We start from the raw sequence: 16,450 nt of genomic DNA on the forward strand, positions 1-16,450 counted from the left end.
AGCCTCATAAATGCCTTCAGCTCTTGAACCTTGTTTTGTAAGTTGTAAAATGAAGCTGGGCATCTCAAATAGTTTCAAAGCAATAGGATTAAAGTGAAACCCAAGAAATCTGCATTTCATTGTAATACACATGCAAACAGGGGAGGCGAAGATATATTGAACTGAGGGGAAAATGCAAACACTAGACATGATTAGAGAAATTCATTGTCAGCCTTAAATTCAGTACGAGTTTCTTGCTGAAACTCATAAAATTACCACCTTTCAACAACAATAAAAATTACAAATATTACACCAATCATAACCAAAACAGCCTCAAGGAAGACAGGATCGATCACAAAGTCACGTCTTAGTCCTCATCAACATATATAGTTTCTTGTGAAAACAGGCCGCCAAATACCTTCCTGACTTCTTTCTTGTCCTCAGGCTGTTTGCCTTTTGGCTTAGATTTCTCCTTTGGTTTCAAATCAGGAAGCTTGAATATAGGCTGTTTAACAACCGCTTTCATGGCTGGCAAAGACCGAGCCTTGGCCTGTCCCCTAACAGTTGCAAGCTGCACTTTCGGTTTCTCTTCAGGATTTTGAGCTGCGTTTGTGAGCTGGGAACTAAACTTTTCCCAAGACAGCCCTGCCCCGAAGTCTTTTGCTTTGCTCAGAAGGGTTTCTACTGAAGCTCCAGCAGCTTCTGCCTGCCCTTTTGCTTCTTGGGCAAGAGTTGCAGCCCGAGCTTCTTGCTCAGATAACTTTTTCACCTCTTCTTCGAGTTTCTTTGTTGCTTCAACTGCTTCTCGAGCTTTCTCAGCTGCTACCATTGCCTCTTTCTCTGCTTTGGCCTTGGCAAGAGATTCAGCATATGCTTTTCTTCTTCCATCCTCAGGAATGGCACTAAACGCAATTCATTCAGCCCCCCAAAACAAAACTCGTATTGTTTTATAGTACTATTTTTTAGACGTATTTGGAACTATTTTCCAGCCAAAAATTGTTTTAAAGTTTACCTGAAAAGCTCGTCTACACGCTTTGAGGGGGCTGATGGATTTGCAAAAACTTCCACAACCTATATATCCAAATGATCATAATCTTAAATCAACATATCAATGAACAAAAATTTTCCCAATTTATTTACCAAACTAAATATGCAAAACAAGACCAAAAAGAAAAAAAAACATCAGCTTGATCGAAAATGTACCTTATTTTCAGTTACTGCTGTGTTTGAGAACACTCCGGCTACAACAGATGCTATCTTCGACTTGGCTACCTAATTTAAATTTTCGAACATAGACAACAAAAGGAAGATATATTAATGCATTGAACCGTATCGATAATTTTACTGCTCGTGAAAAGTTGGATGAAATTTACGATAAAATACAGATATTATCGCATACATTACATTACTTTGTAGTCGTTTGCACCAGCGCTTCGCTCGGCTGCCACCACAACGTTGTAGGAACTCTCGGGCAAAAAGTCTTCTGTCAGACTCGTCTTCATGAACGTATAGCTGACGTCCGTTTCGATGACTTTCTGCAAAAACTCGGGCACGCTCAACGGCTGTGATCGCGAGAAGAAGTTGTTAAAGAAGGTGGAGATGCCATCCAGTACGTTGTATGTTGATGCACCCCCGGGGCTCTCGTCGTAGATAATAGCCACGTGGCTAACTCCAGCGAGCTGGGCTGCCTGGATTACTTGTAAGGCGTCCAACGTGGAGACTTCGGATGTGGGACCATTCTCGGCGGAGCCTATCGTGACGACGACCTTGCTAGCGTTTCCAATGGCCTTGGCTATCGATTCAGCATCTTGGAAGGTGGATTGGACGGCATTAAGGCGTTTCAAGTCTTCGTTTGATATGATCTAAGGTGTTTATACAGTTTTTTACAGGAAAAATCAGCGTGCAGGAGTGCATGGTAGTAACATTATATCTTTGTAATGGATTAATTTGCAAATCTTATAACAAGTGAAGAAGACTTCCCGAATTCTCTTCTCAACATTTTCATATTTCTTTACATAAATAGCTTACATTTAGACTAAATTAGAAAAAGAGTAATAAAAAAAATCCTACTTCCTCTACTTCTGACTCTGATATTGCTGCTTAAACAGTGCTACGTATAACCCCTGATATAGCAAAATTATGCTAAAGAAATTAAATACCTTGTATTTGGCAGCAAGACTAGCCAACTCTTGGGCAGAACCGAGCTCCGGCACACCAGCCCTGACATTAAAACCTTCGCGCAGCAAAGTCTGCGCAATGCGAATGCCAGCCTGCCCAGTAGCGCCAGCGACAAACACCGTGCCGGGATCCTTACGTCTTAGGTAACTAAATGACAAGGCCGAAGAAGGGTTACTCACAGCTGGGACCAAAGCCTTGACGTCCGGCACCTTCCCGAAGTTGAAAGAAAAAGGGTTGCTATTACCCGAACCATCCGGTTGAGTCTCTGCGGAGGACGCGGAGTCGTTACTCTTCCCAAAACTAAGTGAAGGGAAAGGACCAGACTGCTTGGAGAAAACTGTGAGCCTCGAGCGCGGCGTTGGGATCAGAAGAAACGAATTGGCCGTGAGGGTTGGAGCCATCGATAAGAGAAAGAGAAGCCGAGGAAGCCCACCCTCTCCAATTCAAGGGTCGAAATTCTATGTATTTTGTCGAAGCACAGAGTCATGCCTATGGCTATGCCAAGCAAACTTGTTTGGTTGTGATATTATCTGGATTGGGGAAGTAAGGGAGGCATAGCAAATGAGATTAAGCCACGTAGTGAGGGTTTATCTACTCAGCCAAGACTGACACCAAACGTTCTGGATGGCACACAGCGACAGCAGAAAACGACATGGCCACAAGGATTAGTACAGGGAGGGAGGAAGTACTTGGGAGTTTGGGACGGACGTGCTTTGTAGGAGTTTATCCACCACGTTACCACAGAATTCAATGCGGATGGCCCACGTAAGCCAGTTCGAAATTCACGAATGGATGTGGTAAAGAAGGGACGAATCGACGGCTCACAACATATGGACCAATTTTTATTTTTATCAGATTCCGAACAATTTGCCCTGGGAACTTGAATATTTTAAATTCTGTTAGGTGATATAGAAATTCCAGATTAAGTATTAGAATGAAATATCTTTTTGTCAGTGCATTCAGATGTACCGTTTAAGATTAATATATATTATCCTTTCAAAAAAAAAAAAAAAAGATTAATATATATTAAAAATTTATTTATTATTTTTTTTATCATCTTCTCTTTCTTATAATTATAATGTGACATTAAATGATATAATATTATTATATTTTACATATTAACTTATCATTTAATGTTACATTAATTAAAATAATGAATAATATATATTTATTGATAATTAACAAGACGTGTGTATAAATTAAGTGTATCGTATATGTATTTGTGTGAATATATATATGTGTGAATATGTATATAAAAGCAATTATAGGTACATATATTTTTTATATAATATAGATATAGAAGAATTGAATATTTATAAAATGTATATTCGTTGAAAACATTAAAAAAAGAAGCCAAGATATTATTGTCAAAAGATAATACTAAAAAAACTACAAACTTGAGTTGAAATAAAAATAAATAAATAAAAATTAAAAAGACCCAAGAAATTATTAAAAATAATGAGATTTGAAAAAACGATTGGAAATATTTAAAGTTACAAAAATAATTAAATTGTGTAAATCTCTTTTAGATTTTAAATTTATATGACTGACATCTAGATTTGAAATTTACAAAAATACTATCTAAACTCAAGAAATTTACAAATTTCTCATTAAAACAATCCGGAATGGAATGTAATCCAAAATTAATTGAAATTGGACAAAATTTGAAACAAAACAGATCGAGAATGTAAAATATACCAAATACACACTGAAAAGATAAATTCCAGCCGATGCAAACCATGCCAGGGAACAGGAGTGCGGAAAAATCATGACTATTTTTCTACTAATAGATCACACAAAGCGAATGCACAAAAGACGCAGACACGAGAAATATAGATTAACATTCCGTCCTCCACGGGGGAGAAAGAAACCACTGATATCACTGTGCGTGTGTGCCAAACAGCATGTCCTCCACGCCATAATTAAAAAATACTATGAGATATTTCTTAACTATATTAAAATGAATCATCTGCACAAACCATGGAAGCAAAAGCAACTGCTCATACAAATATTATTACCTATTCCCACACAATTAATCCTCATATATGCATATATGATGCCATCTCTGCAGACTTTATAGCAAATATCAACATCAGGACAGGATGAGTCCAAGAGCAATAGCACCATGAAGTATTTCACAAAACAAAGTCCAAGCTGCCAACCATACAGAGGTTAAGACAAAGTACAGTGAGAAGGGATCTACCATACGCATGCAAAGAGGATTCCCCTACAAGATAGAGTTGTTCTTCTTAAAGAGCCCATAAAAGAATGAAAATACTTCACCTGAATTGATGTTCAGAATGTGGATCTGCATATTGTCTGCTCAACCAAATCATCTAGTTGACATTATTTTCATCTACCAATTGACCAGAAACCCAATTTAGTATCAACTTCAAATTATCGAAAACTGCAGGACCTTCAGGCTAACTTTGGTCTTACAATCGCACAAAAAAATAAAATAATAAACAAATAAAGAAAAAGAAAGATTCACTACCAACATAGTTAGATTCCCCTGCAACGTTACTTTGAACCACAATTGACACCACTGAATCTTATGGAATGAAAAATTTTGAAATCTAAATCAACATACAAATAAAACTAGCATCCATCACAGCAGAAAGATGATGCCTTGTATCCAATGACTAAAATATCCTACAAAACATTTCAAGTCCCCAACCAAGGGAAGACAATTATTACCAGAAAATCAAGCAGCAAGTTCTGCATAAAGTTGCACTCAAGAGAATAGCTCAGGAAATCCTCATTTATCCATTTCCGCTGCCAGCAGTAAACATAAAATACATCAAACAGTAACCAATACCATTTCGAGCATAAACTTCCTAGCAAGCTTGAAAACATAACGTTCAACAGAAACTAAAGACAAAAAAATGACATAAGAAAAATAGCAGCTTAAGGTTCCAATGGCAGCAAAAATTTTAGTGACTAATGCCCTTCTTTGCTTTAAGTGATTCGAGAGCCTTCTTCCGTAACTCAATCTCAAGCCTCTTCTGCTCAGACTGCATCTCTTCATCATCGCTTGGATGAGACTCCCTCCTTGCAGTATGTTCAACCTCAGAACTGTAAACATCATCCTGATTCTTCACTTTCAGCTTCCCCGCACGCCGCTCTTCCCTTCTCCGACGCCGTTCGTCACGCCGTCTACGTTTTTCCTCCTTCCGCAGTTTCTTTTCTTCCTTCCTCCTCCTCCTCTTTGCCTCCTTCCTATCCTCCAATTCAGAATCGTAACTGTCATCATCATCTAAATCAACCTCCTTCCTATCTGATCTTTTATGCTTTCTCCTTTTCTTATATTCACTTTTGTGTTTATCACTTTTCTCAGAACTGGAATCATATGGAGCAGTCTGATTATTATGATCAACTTTTCCAATTGAATCTTGAACATCATCTGCATCACGTTGATTGCTATTAACATTGTTGGGACGAGACCGATTCTTCTCATCAGTACTTTCTCCAGGGTATGATGGATGTTTCCCATCACCCAGAGAAGAGTCTTTATACAATGTTGGAGATTCGGGAGGAACCGCCCTCCCAGAAGATTTATCACTGTCAGAAAAGTTTCATAATTTCAGACGCATGGGTTAATGCATAAGAATAGGTGTCAGGTTGGCACAATAATATACGTTATAGAAAAAGTATACCTTCTTATCTCCTCTCCTTTCCTTCGCAATTCCATGATATCAGGAGCAGCCTGGGATTCAGTAACCTGATGATCTGCTAATCCTTTAGGAGCAAGTCCATCCTTGTAACGTACCTTGATAGGTGAATCTTTCTGTTTGTTGACAGCAGATGAATGCACGGACCTTTTCTGTGACAACTTTGATGTATGATCCACATCCTCCCTACAAAACCAGCATCAGTCAAGCTACTTAACAAACTCAAAGCATTCCATTGTGGTGAGACACTGCTAATGAACAACCAGAAAAAGGTCCAAGTTCCAATTTAACCTCGCAAAGTTGGGTTCTTCCCTTTCTTCACTTGTTTCTAGACTGTCATAATGAGGATTTTGTGCAGAACTGAAGCTGCCATCACGGCTCACTTGCTTCCCTGTTTGCCTAACAGGACTCTGACGCGGACTAAATGACCTATGCAAGCAACCAAAGTGGCCTAAGTATACACCAAACAGAATAGTCAAAATAATAATGCAATAACTGGAGTTATGAAAAATACTTCCTATCTTCACTATGAACCCTGTTTCTGGCCAGTGGTGGGGATTCTGAAACAGATAAAGACCTCTCTGGTGAAGACTTTGAAACTGACACTTTTTTGCGGATATCGCCTCGAACTCTCGGATCCCTCTGTGGAGACCTCAAAGAACTAGAAGATCGCCGTGCCAGGGGTGGCAGTTTTTCATGTGTCCTGTAACACAGATTTACACAAAATACTTAAAGCTTTCATACATTGACCACAAGATATCAATAAGAAATCAATTAAGGCAAACACAAAAGCCAGAACCCATTTCAAATGCAACAGGAGCTGCTATAAGAGGTTTGAGCTTTGAAATATCTTCTACTTCCACAACAAAAGCATAAATACGCTCCTTAAACCTAGCCATGCAGCCTCACCAACTTGAAACCCAAAGTATACAGAATAAGGGAACCTAACCAAACAGAATATCTCATAGGAAACAAACAATCATGTCCTAAATACCTGATTCTTTCTCTGGAGGATGGCATTGGGCTCCTACGTTGCGTTGGAGATTTTCTCCTGATTGGCGATGGAGATGTACGCTGTATAGGAGATGAAGAACTTGATCTGTAGGGTGAAGGAGACCTACGCAAGGATGGGGTCGATGATCTCCTACGGATGGGTATAGGTGACCTACGCCGCATAAGTGGAGAGATGCGTCGGGGAGGAGACCTTCGATATTGTGGTTGTACAGGAGAACCTCTTCGAAAGGGAGATGGTGATCTGTGTCGAATAGGCGAGGGTGATCTACGTCGAATAGGTGATAGTGATCTACGGTGCACAAGAGAAGGGGATCTTCGTCGAATAGGTGATGGCGACCTATGTCGTCGCACAGGTGAAGGTGATCTTCGACGCCTAATAGGAGAAGGTGATCTTCGACGCCTAACAGGAGAAGGTGATCTTCGACGCCTAATAGGAGAAGGTGACCTACGGCGACGAAATGGAGAAGGAGATCTACGGCGTCGAACTGGAGAAGGAGATCTACGACGTCGAACTGGAGAAGGTGACCTGCGGCGAAAAGGAGAGCGCAACCGACGCCTCACCGGAGAGGGTGATCTACGATGTGAGCGTGATCTAGATCTTCGTCTTGAATAAGATGACATCCGTCTTGAAGGAGAGCGGGAATGCAAAGGCGAATGCCTTCGATGAGGTGTCACAGATCTGAGTGGGGAACGGTACACCCTGCCCACAGAATTAGATCTCCCTCGAGCTTTAGGTGATCTAGATGAACTCCTTGACTTGTGCCTGTCACTGAAAATAAGTCAGAAAATGCATTTGAAGGATGAAAAAGAACAACTAACACTATGATTGTTAAAAATAATCAAGTAATACATCAAATGCCCACTAGAGACAAAATGAGCAAAAGAAGTCTTCTAGCCATAATAAACCGATAATGAGTATGATTACTGCTAGAAAATAAAGAATCATACTCTGAATGGCTTTTGGCATTAGAAAAGGATCTGCTAATTGACCGAGATGGAGAGCCTCTGCACAAGAAACAATAATGTCAATGATTGTCCCTCAAGCAACATAAAGCAAAGAATGAAAGTAAAAGAAGTAACAACAAATAGTAAATACCGAGGGGATGAAGGGGAACGTTTGGCTGGATGTGGTGATTCGGAAACCCTAAAGAGATTCACAGATTAGTAGTATTCCACATCTTCATCAAATATAAAAATTCTGAAGTTACTTTCTCTAATAGATTACAAAATGAGAAACTCTAACACACAAATGGTAACTTTTTGCCGTACACAAAAGGGGAATTGACCCTAACAAGCACAAATGGTAACTTTTTTCCATACACAAAAGGGAAATTGACTCCTTCCCTCTTTGATAAAAGAAAAACCAAAGAAAACAAAAGACAAAAGCACCACCTGAAGATGGCTCAGTATGCATGCTAGCAAAGAAAGCATGTTGTAGATATATTAAAGAGCCATCTGCAAAACTGTACGAGGAATGGGAAGAGGGAAATTAAAGAAATATAAAGAGGGGGACACAAACAGAATTTTTGGCAGACATAACAGATATGTGGTAAATGCATGCGCAGAAGACTCAACATACTACAAATGCAGAATGTTGATATATATGATGGGTGTACCATTAAAAAGGGATGATGAAAATTACTGACAGGAAAGGAACAACAAAAAATTTGTAACACAGAAGACCTAGTAGTAAAAATGCTTCCCTGTCCTTTGCCTATACCAGATGGAAAAGCTGATAGTAAAATGTTTTCCTATCCTTTACCTGTTCCTTCCTCTCACGCCATTATTCCTCTTGTCAGCTAGTTCCTCATCCTTAGAAAGATTACTCAAAGCCCTGGGCTTCAAGTTTGGCTCCAAAGCAGAGTTAAGTCCACTCATTTCAGCCATGTCGTCCTACAGTAGTTTGAGGTAAAGGACATGAACCCAAATAATTGCAGAAGCTAGCTGAATGCCATGAAAAACACAAACGAAAGTTAAAACCAAACACCCAGATCTAACGAATGCAACTCCAGCATGAAAAATAAAAGTCTAACCATTTTCTTCATTCTCTCTTGCTCAAGTTCTCTACTTTCTTTAGATTTATTCTTCTCGATCTCATTCGCTATCCTATCTGCCTCAGCCTGAAACCACCCATGAAAGAGTACAACTTTGTCATGAAAGAGACACAGCATGGTCAAACAAGAAGCATTCATGACTGTGAAAAAATTAATACCTTCTTCTTCTTATTTTCTTCTTCTTTGGCATCCAAAAACTGCTGAGGAACACCACTTACATTCTTCTGCGCACTAAGGAGGAGCGTCCAAAGCTCTTTCATAAACTTCACAGTATTCTTCTCCATGAATCCTGTGAGTGATATTTGAACCTCCTTTCCATTCACTTCCTGCATCAGGATAAACAACATTGAAACACTATTCTTAACACAAACTAACATGAAAGCAGAAGCCCTAGTGTATCAACTAACTCTTGGGGCAGTTGGTAACCAAGTGTTACTGCTTCTATTTATCTCACCGTTAGAACCCTATCTCCGTATCTCGTGCACCATTGACTAGTAGTTATGATATAAAAACAGCCTGAATGTCGTATACAAAATAAAACTACATAGAAATAACTCATTTATTAAGATAAATGAAGTTACTAACAATATATATATTATATCATCATGACTACCTTTTTCTCCAGAAGACCATAAATAAAGTTAATAAGAACTTCATCTTCGAACCCGAGAAGTTCTGTCACCCGATTAGCAATCCACGGTTTGATAACATCCATCTTGACCTTCGTCATGTCCACCTAATACACAAAGCACATCACCTATGCGCAATTAACATAACCAGGAAAAAAAATTGAAACAACCAGACATAGAAGCAAAATTCAGTCAAATACAGAATATGCAGTTCTTGTTCCCGCAAAACGCAAAATGAAATGAAAGAGAGACATCCATTCAAGGCAAAAAAAACAAACCAGATGCTCTAATTCAGGAGAGAACTTCTGCGATTTCAACAGCTTCGCTTGTTTGTTAGAAAACCGAGTGTCTTGATCGGCCGAAGTACCCTAAACATAGACACAACTAGGGTTTCGGTTTGCAGGTAGATACATAAAGAAAATTATATAAACCAAAGAGTTACACAAGAACCAGTGGTTAAAGCATTCAATTGCGAAGATCTGAGTAATATAAATGCAATTAGGTTCGGATCTAAGAAGGGGGGGAAATAAGTTATCGTGTATACAAACTTACCCGGAAGAAGCCGCCCGACATTTTCTAGGGTTTGTGAGGAAGTGCAAGAAGTGCTTGGAGGATGGTGTAGGAATCTAGGCGATTGAGTGAAAAGGGAGTGGGTGACTTTGGCGTTTAGGCCATGGAATGGGAGGGCGAGGGAACTCTCTTCGATGCTTACAATTGAGGAGTAAAGAGATACGCTCGAGTGCCCTAGTAATGTGCCGCAATTACGTTTATACCCATCGACACGACATTTTTGCCCTTGTCTATGTGTTCGCCTGTTATTTTTTCTTTTCTTTTTTTTTAAGAAGGGCGACTGATAATAATCGTGTACCTACAGCCTACCAGGTAATTGAAGATTATATTGCAGTATATAAAATCAAAATAATTAAAGATAAATGAATAATAGGTTTAATAAAATAAATCTTAGCCCATGATCATTAGCCAAAGCCACTTTAATCCTATTAATTGATTCTAGGATCTCACCATTAGGAAAAGGAGCATTTACATAAAACTGTTTTGGAGTTGTTGAAGAATTCAACACACATTTGCATAAAACTGAAACATAGCTCGATATCTAGAATTGGAGACCTAGATTGACGACGGTTCTCCTGGATACAAATGCGGCGGCCGCACGTTAAGAAAATCACGCAATGGTGATGGGTGGGGCAAAATGACTCAAAGTCGAAACATCTGGAGGTGGAGATTTCACTCATGCCATGTATGCGATCGCTAATAGTTGAAATCAGCGTCAATGAGTAGAGAAAGCGCACGGCTTGGGAGGCATGTGCGGTCCATACACTGATCGTTTGTTGACACTTCCAATGAAAGTTTTGAATATTGGTGACTGGCGAATATGGTGGCCTGATGCGTGCGGCAGTCCAAGCACTAGAAGGCGATAAATCACAATGGAAATCCATTGAGAGATTACCATTTTGCGAGGCACAATGGATAATTATGCACTTGGCTTGATTAATTTAGAGCATCCAACGAAACTTTTCAAAAATATTACTCATCTTTATTTTATTCATCATTTTCTATCATTATATAATGTGACGTCAAGTTATTAAAAAATATTTATTACGTTTAACTTATTTACTAATTTAAGACGGAGGATTGGATTCACATCTCTTTCGAGTGCTGAACAAGATCAGTATCCACCCAAAATCATTTTGTAGGGAGGTTTATGTGAGGGGGTAAAATATTCAGACCCAAGACCAGGCCGAGGTAAGGGAGAATGGGAGCTCATAAGGCAATAAGAGAATGTCAGGAAGTAAAGGGAGTGTCAAGAAAAGTAGAAAAGGGAGAGACGATCAAACACACAAAGCAGAATCTGTCTCAACACTGAAGGGGCACGCGGAAAAAAGGAATCAACTTAAAAGGGGACCTCTATACAATTGGCAGGGGGCTTCTTCTTCGACTTCAACTTCTCCTTCAATCTCACGAAAAGGAGTTTCAGCGAAGGTGTCTTCTCCAGCAAACGTATTCGAGATAACTATTATACAATGAGAAATGAGAAGTTATGAGAAACTGTAAACAAGAATATTATAGTAGATTTTTCCTTGTCAAACACCCATGAATGCAGATATGCCGAATCAAGTAAATGTGTGTTCATCTCTTTCTATTTTCTCTGCACTTATTCTTCTTTCACTGTCATAGATATACGCATCGACACTATACAGTTGAACTGGACAATTGTCAGAGGCACTAGACCACACTAATCGAGGCTTGAATGGTCATAATGGGTTAGAAATGACTATTTCTCCCCTTCAGTCTGTTGTGCGATTTTTCAAATTGCAATTTTTATATACATATAATTCTCTATTTTTTTGTAACTCTTTTCGTTGATGAAGTATATCATTTTCTCCGTTTTACCTTTGGACATGGCACATGTTAAGTGTTGCCCAGATGACTAACATAAGAGGGGGGTGAATTGAGTTGTAAAAAGAAATAACAATTATAAATCAAATATATAATATAAAATATAAACAAAATATGAAATAACAATAAATATAAAGAGTAAGGGTAAGAGAGAAGCAAACTCAGTATGTTAACGAGGTTCGGCCCCACTGCCTACGTCCTCGCCTCAAGCTACCCTTTGAGGATCCCCAAATTCACTATTCAACCTCCTTCAGGTGGAGATAGAAACCTATTACACCTTTGAACAACACCGCTACAAAGGATCCATGTAGAACACCCTCTACACTTGCAATCACCTTACAAGTGGTGATTCAACTATTTCCCGTATAGAATACTTTCTACACGTATAAGGGTTATACACACCCTTTTTCTAATACAAAAGCTGATGGTGGGTAGGTTATCAGAAAACACTCCTCAATGAGTGAAATAAGAACAATACAGTACAAACTATATCTCTCAAAATGAATAAGGATTAAGGCTCAATGCTTAGAGAAGAGAGAATGAAAGTTTTGAATGAATGTTGTATGCTCTGGATGTTGTGAATGTGAAGCTCTCAAATGATCTATTTATAGGCATATGAGACTTCATATTCAAATTTAAAAAGATTCACATGTCAAAGACAACATCATTCACTTTTTCAAAAAATTCAAATAAAAGGTTCTTCTTTTTCAATTGTCAAAGACAACATCATTCACTTTTTAAAAAAATCAAACCTAATCTTTTACTTTTGGCATATGACAAAATGAGCACACTTTCATTTTCAAAAAATTCAAACCTAATCTTTTACTTTTTGCATATGACAAAATGAGCACACTTTACTTTTCAAATTTTTCAAACAAAATCATCTACCTTTTGTATAAGTCCAAAAAAGTATCAATCACTTTTGAAAATATTCAAATAAAACATGCACATGTGAAAGATGACAATCAATCATCTTTAATATTTTCAAAGTTCAACCCTTTAATCAAGGCATACACATGTAAAAGATGACAATCAATCATCTTTCAAAATTTTCAATTTAATTTTCAAAAATATTCATGCACATGTGAAAAATGTATTTTAATGCTTTATGATAAAATATTAATTTTGAGCATTAATCCTAATTTTGAATTTTAAGAGATTTACAATATTACTCTATGACTTTAATGTGAACTTGTTTCCTTCTTGCTCATGTTTGGTTCTTTGATGTGCTTAATCTCATTATGTGAACAACTTGAATTTGAAACTCCTTTATTCTTTGAATTCATTTGTTATTATCAAAATTCATGTGTAGATTTATAATCACATGAAACTTGAAACCTTGGGTTCAACATTAAGAATCTTCATTTACACTTGCTTATTGCAGTGTATTTTAAGTGTCTAGTAATAAGACCAGAAGATAGGTAATGGTGAAGACGCGTTATTCTTAAGCTCTGTTAACTATGCACTTGAAGAACCATGAGAGGAGGAACATGTTTTGGCTCTGAAGTAGACGGAAATGAAGTTGAGTGGATCCAAATAAACCGGAATTATTAAACAACGAATTTCATTCATAAATGCGGTAAAACAAGTCATGATCAATGGAGGGTGCATCCAATCAAGTATCCTTATTCCGATTATTAGTCATGGATAACTCCTGTACTTACTTGACCATCTAAAACTTATTTATTGAGGTAGTACCACCATGAATTGTCATGTGATTTATTAAAAAAATAAAAATATAAATAGGGTATAGAAAATCTAGTTTAGTTATATAAACAATTTTATCCCATCTCATATTATTTAATCATTATAACTTTATTAAAATTTCACATAAAATATAATAAACAATTCAACTTTTTCAAATATCAATATAAAAATAATATTAAAAAATTATATGCTAACAATATTTTATTTAATTTCTACTTTTATCTCATCTCATCTGTATAATCAAATGAGACATCAGTCTTCCTTTTTTTTTATATTTTTGGACAACCTTTTGATTTAAATATATATTTTGTATTTTTTTAATAAACCACTTAGAACTACATGGTGGCGCCACATCAAAAGGGTCATATGAGCAGTAAGTTTCAAACGACTTAATAGCAATACTCATATACATATATATACACGCACACATGTCTACCAAATGCTATAAATTCAATTATCGATTTCTATCTACAATAAAAGAATGACTTTAGAGCCTATGAGCTGGGAATTTATGTGATGGCCTAGACCAAATTATGTCCCTTTATTGATCTCATGTTGGACTAAAATGCTCTTGCTACAAATGGTGATTCGACAAAAGTGCCCTCGCAAGAGACTTGGGTTAAGCTAAAATGTCCCCACCACATATCCAAATCGAAATACACACAACAAATCGAATTATAAAAAAAAAATCTTGATCCAAATCAAACCAGCCAACAACTAGAAATCTCCATAACCAACTTTATCTTTAGCTTCTCAAGCACTTCTCACTCTCCACCTACCCTGTTTATGTTCTTCATTCTTATATTCTTTCTTTTCTCCTTCTGCTTCAAACTTATTCTTCTCCAGAGAAATTATAGAATCATGTTTGTTTGTCGACCATGGCGCAACCTATGACAAAGATGGACAGCTGTGTCGAAGTGACCTCTAACCTTGGCTCAACCCGCGACAACGGCAGAGATGGAAACATAAAGCAACAAGAAATATCTTCACTTTCACACTAGAGACCCATGATGCTTTTCTTGCTGTGGGTCTGAGATGTAGAATTCTAGTTTGTATTTTTGTCCTTGGCTTGATGATTCTAAACTAAAGCCTTTCTTTTAGGTATTTGTGTTATCGTCTTGATGGTTATGACATGGAGATTTCTAGTTCTGAGATGTAAAGTGCTCACCCCCAGGTGAGATGTTGTTGGTGATTTGGTACATTTTACATGCTCTAGAGTCGAGTTGCCATGTTATTTGACCAATTTAATTGATGATCAGATACTTATGGAGATCGAGTCCGCTTTATATGTTTGGGAGCAGAACTCCCACATAAGCATTAGGTCCAATGGATTTTATATGATTTGCTAGAACTCCTACAATTATAGAGTACTTTTACAAATATCACTTTATTTATTTTTATTTTTTGAATGCTTGACCTTAGAGGAGCATTTCCCAAGGAGCTGGTACCATTTGCCAAGCTTCTATGGGGTCAAATACTTTTGCACTTCTTCAATGTTATCTATTGCTTGAGGTTTGAGCACTTCACTCGCCTTTTAGGACTAGAGCTTTGCTCGCCCCCCAAGGTGTTGGGCACTATTGATAAACATAATGCTTGCCATGAGGATGATAGACATTTTTAATCAACATAGTTGTTGCCCAAATCGAACATTTTTGGTGGCCCTAGGGATGATCAATTTTCCTCACTTCCTCTGGGTGAACATGATTTGAGTACCTAAGATACGAGCTATTGTTGCTCGCCTCGATGCAGACATTGGATATGAGCATGCTTTGATCACCAGGGGGGCAAGCACTCTTCATTCTCCCTGTCGTTTCAATCACCCTTCGCTCACTTTGCTAGCAAAACCCTTTTGGTCATCATGTAGGACAAAAGCTTTACTTGCCATGCGGGTTACAAGCAGTTTTGATGAGCATATTGCTTCCCTGGGTACAAGGCAAACACTTTTGCTCACCCAGAGGAACGAGGGCATCCGTACTCTTAGGGATGAGTTTATTTTTCAGTCTTATTTTCATTTTTTTCATTTGAGTTTTATTTTTTCATTCGACCTTCATGTTTTTATCCTAGGCTCATTTTTCCATTCAAGATTTATTTTTCCATCCTACCATTATAGGTGGAGTTGGGCACGTGCCTCCCTTACTAGTTCATATTCATAAATGCAAGATTGCTTGTTTACAAAAATATTTCATAAAAATAATAAAAACTCTATATAGAGTCACTTTTATGTATTCTTTACACATTTTATTAATATGATTGATTGCGTCACTTTTTTTAATAAAATATAATTATTTTGACCAACCATATTAATAGAGTACACAAAATTGACTATATATAATAAAACTCAGCTATAGACAGATGTAATTTGATATAATAGATCAGATTATAACAAGTTTTTTAGTGTAAAGTAGATATAACTCATTTCATCCAGCTACATCAATTAATTTTATTTTTATGAAATTTTTATGAACTAAATACTTCCTTTTCTATTTATAAGTTCTCGTAGTTTGCTAGTTTAGATCGTATGGATATATTTTTAAAATCAATTTGATTACGTTGTCAAAAAATCACTTTAAAAAACAATATTTCTTATTTTTAACAAAAAAAAATTATTCAAAAATCACAATAATATACGACAGTGGGCGGCCTGTGGGTTTGAGCCAACGAACCAAACTAACGCCGTTTACGTCTGGCCTTTTCCTAAGGAAAATGAAAATCAGGAAGGTGCAGATCTCGCCATGTGGAAATCAAGCATATAATCGGATTGCAAACCTATTTATATTCCACTCTTTATTCTTCTTTTCTGGTC

At 37.4% G+C, this 16,450-nt stretch overlaps 2 protein-coding genes across 4 annotated transcripts; both read right to left on the bottom strand.

Moving 5' to 3' along the window:
- Positions 1 to 88: 88 nt before the first annotated feature.
- Positions 89 to 4,311, bottom strand: LOC122292942 (protein PLASTID TRANSCRIPTIONALLY ACTIVE 16, chloroplastic). The gene is made up of 6 exons (XM_043101516.1): positions 4,176 to 4,311; positions 2,139 to 3,029; positions 1,389 to 1,841; positions 1,183 to 1,251; positions 992 to 1,050; positions 89 to 881 (listed from the first exon to the last, which is right to left on the bottom strand). Exons 2-6 carry the CDS (start codon positions 2,556 to 2,558, stop codon positions 347 to 349), a joined length of 1,536 nt encoding a protein of 511 aa, XP_042957450.1. The 5' UTR covers positions 2,559 to 3,029; positions 4,176 to 4,311; the 3' UTR covers positions 89 to 346.
- Positions 4,312 to 4,900: 589 nt separating this feature from the next.
- Positions 4,901 to 10,265, bottom strand: LOC122292941 (serine/arginine repetitive matrix protein 1). 3 transcript variants are annotated; one of them, XM_043101512.1, is made up of 13 exons: positions 10,078 to 10,265; positions 9,804 to 9,893; positions 9,510 to 9,632; positions 9,055 to 9,222; positions 8,876 to 8,962; positions 8,605 to 8,735; positions 7,939 to 7,986; positions 7,791 to 7,847; positions 6,823 to 7,611; positions 6,343 to 6,531; positions 6,120 to 6,257; positions 5,814 to 6,014; positions 4,901 to 5,718 (listed from the first exon to the last, which is right to left on the bottom strand). In XM_043101512.1, the coding sequence occupies exons 1-13, from the start codon at positions 10,096 to 10,098 to the stop codon at positions 5,091 to 5,093; spliced, it is 2,670 nt and encodes an 889-aa protein (XP_042957446.1). In that variant the 5' UTR covers positions 10,099 to 10,265; the 3' UTR covers positions 4,901 to 5,090. The 3 variants fall into 3 exon arrangements, with proteins under 3 accessions (XP_042957446.1, XP_042957447.1, XP_042957448.1); XM_043101513.1 differs by having other exon boundaries at positions 6,823 to 7,605; positions 10,078 to 10,264; XM_043101514.1 differs by lacking the exons at positions 9,055 to 9,222; positions 9,510 to 9,632; positions 9,804 to 9,893; positions 10,078 to 10,265 and having other exon boundaries at positions 8,605 to 8,786.
- Between the last annotated feature and the right edge of the window lie 6,185 nt (positions 10,266 to 16,450).

The sequence above is a fragment of the Carya illinoinensis genome, chromosome 13 (genome assembly GCF_018687715.1).
Source record: "Carya illinoinensis cultivar Pawnee chromosome 13, C.illinoinensisPawnee_v1, whole genome shotgun sequence".
In the NCBI taxonomy this organism is placed as follows: Eukaryota; Viridiplantae; Streptophyta; class Magnoliopsida; order Fagales; family Juglandaceae; genus Carya; species Carya illinoinensis.

Bases quoted from the DNA above. Each gene is read 5' to 3' on its own strand.
- LOC122292942 (XM_043101516.1), bottom strand. From the start codon at position 2,558: ATGGCTCCAACCCTCACGGCCAATTCGTTTCTTCTGATCCCAACGCCG. The intron at 1,842-2,138 runs GTATTTAATTTC...TAAACACCTTAG, and splicing joins GTCTTGCTGCCAAATACAAG to ATCATATCAAACGAAGACTT. The intron at 1,051-1,182 runs GTACATTTTCGA...TTGGATATATAG, and splicing joins CAGCAGTAACTGAAAATAAG to GTTGTGGAAGTTTTTGCAAA.
- LOC122292941 (XM_043101512.1), bottom strand. From the start codon at position 10,098: ATGTCGGGCGGCTTCTTCCGG. The intron at 9,894-10,077 runs GTAAGTTTGTAT...GTCTATGTTTAG, and splicing joins TGTCGGGCGGCTTCTTCCGG to GGTACTTCGGCCGATCAAGA. The intron at 9,223-9,509 runs GTAGTCATGATG...ATCCTGATGCAG, and splicing joins ATGGTCTTCTGGAGAAAAAG to GAAGTGAATGGAAAGGAGGT.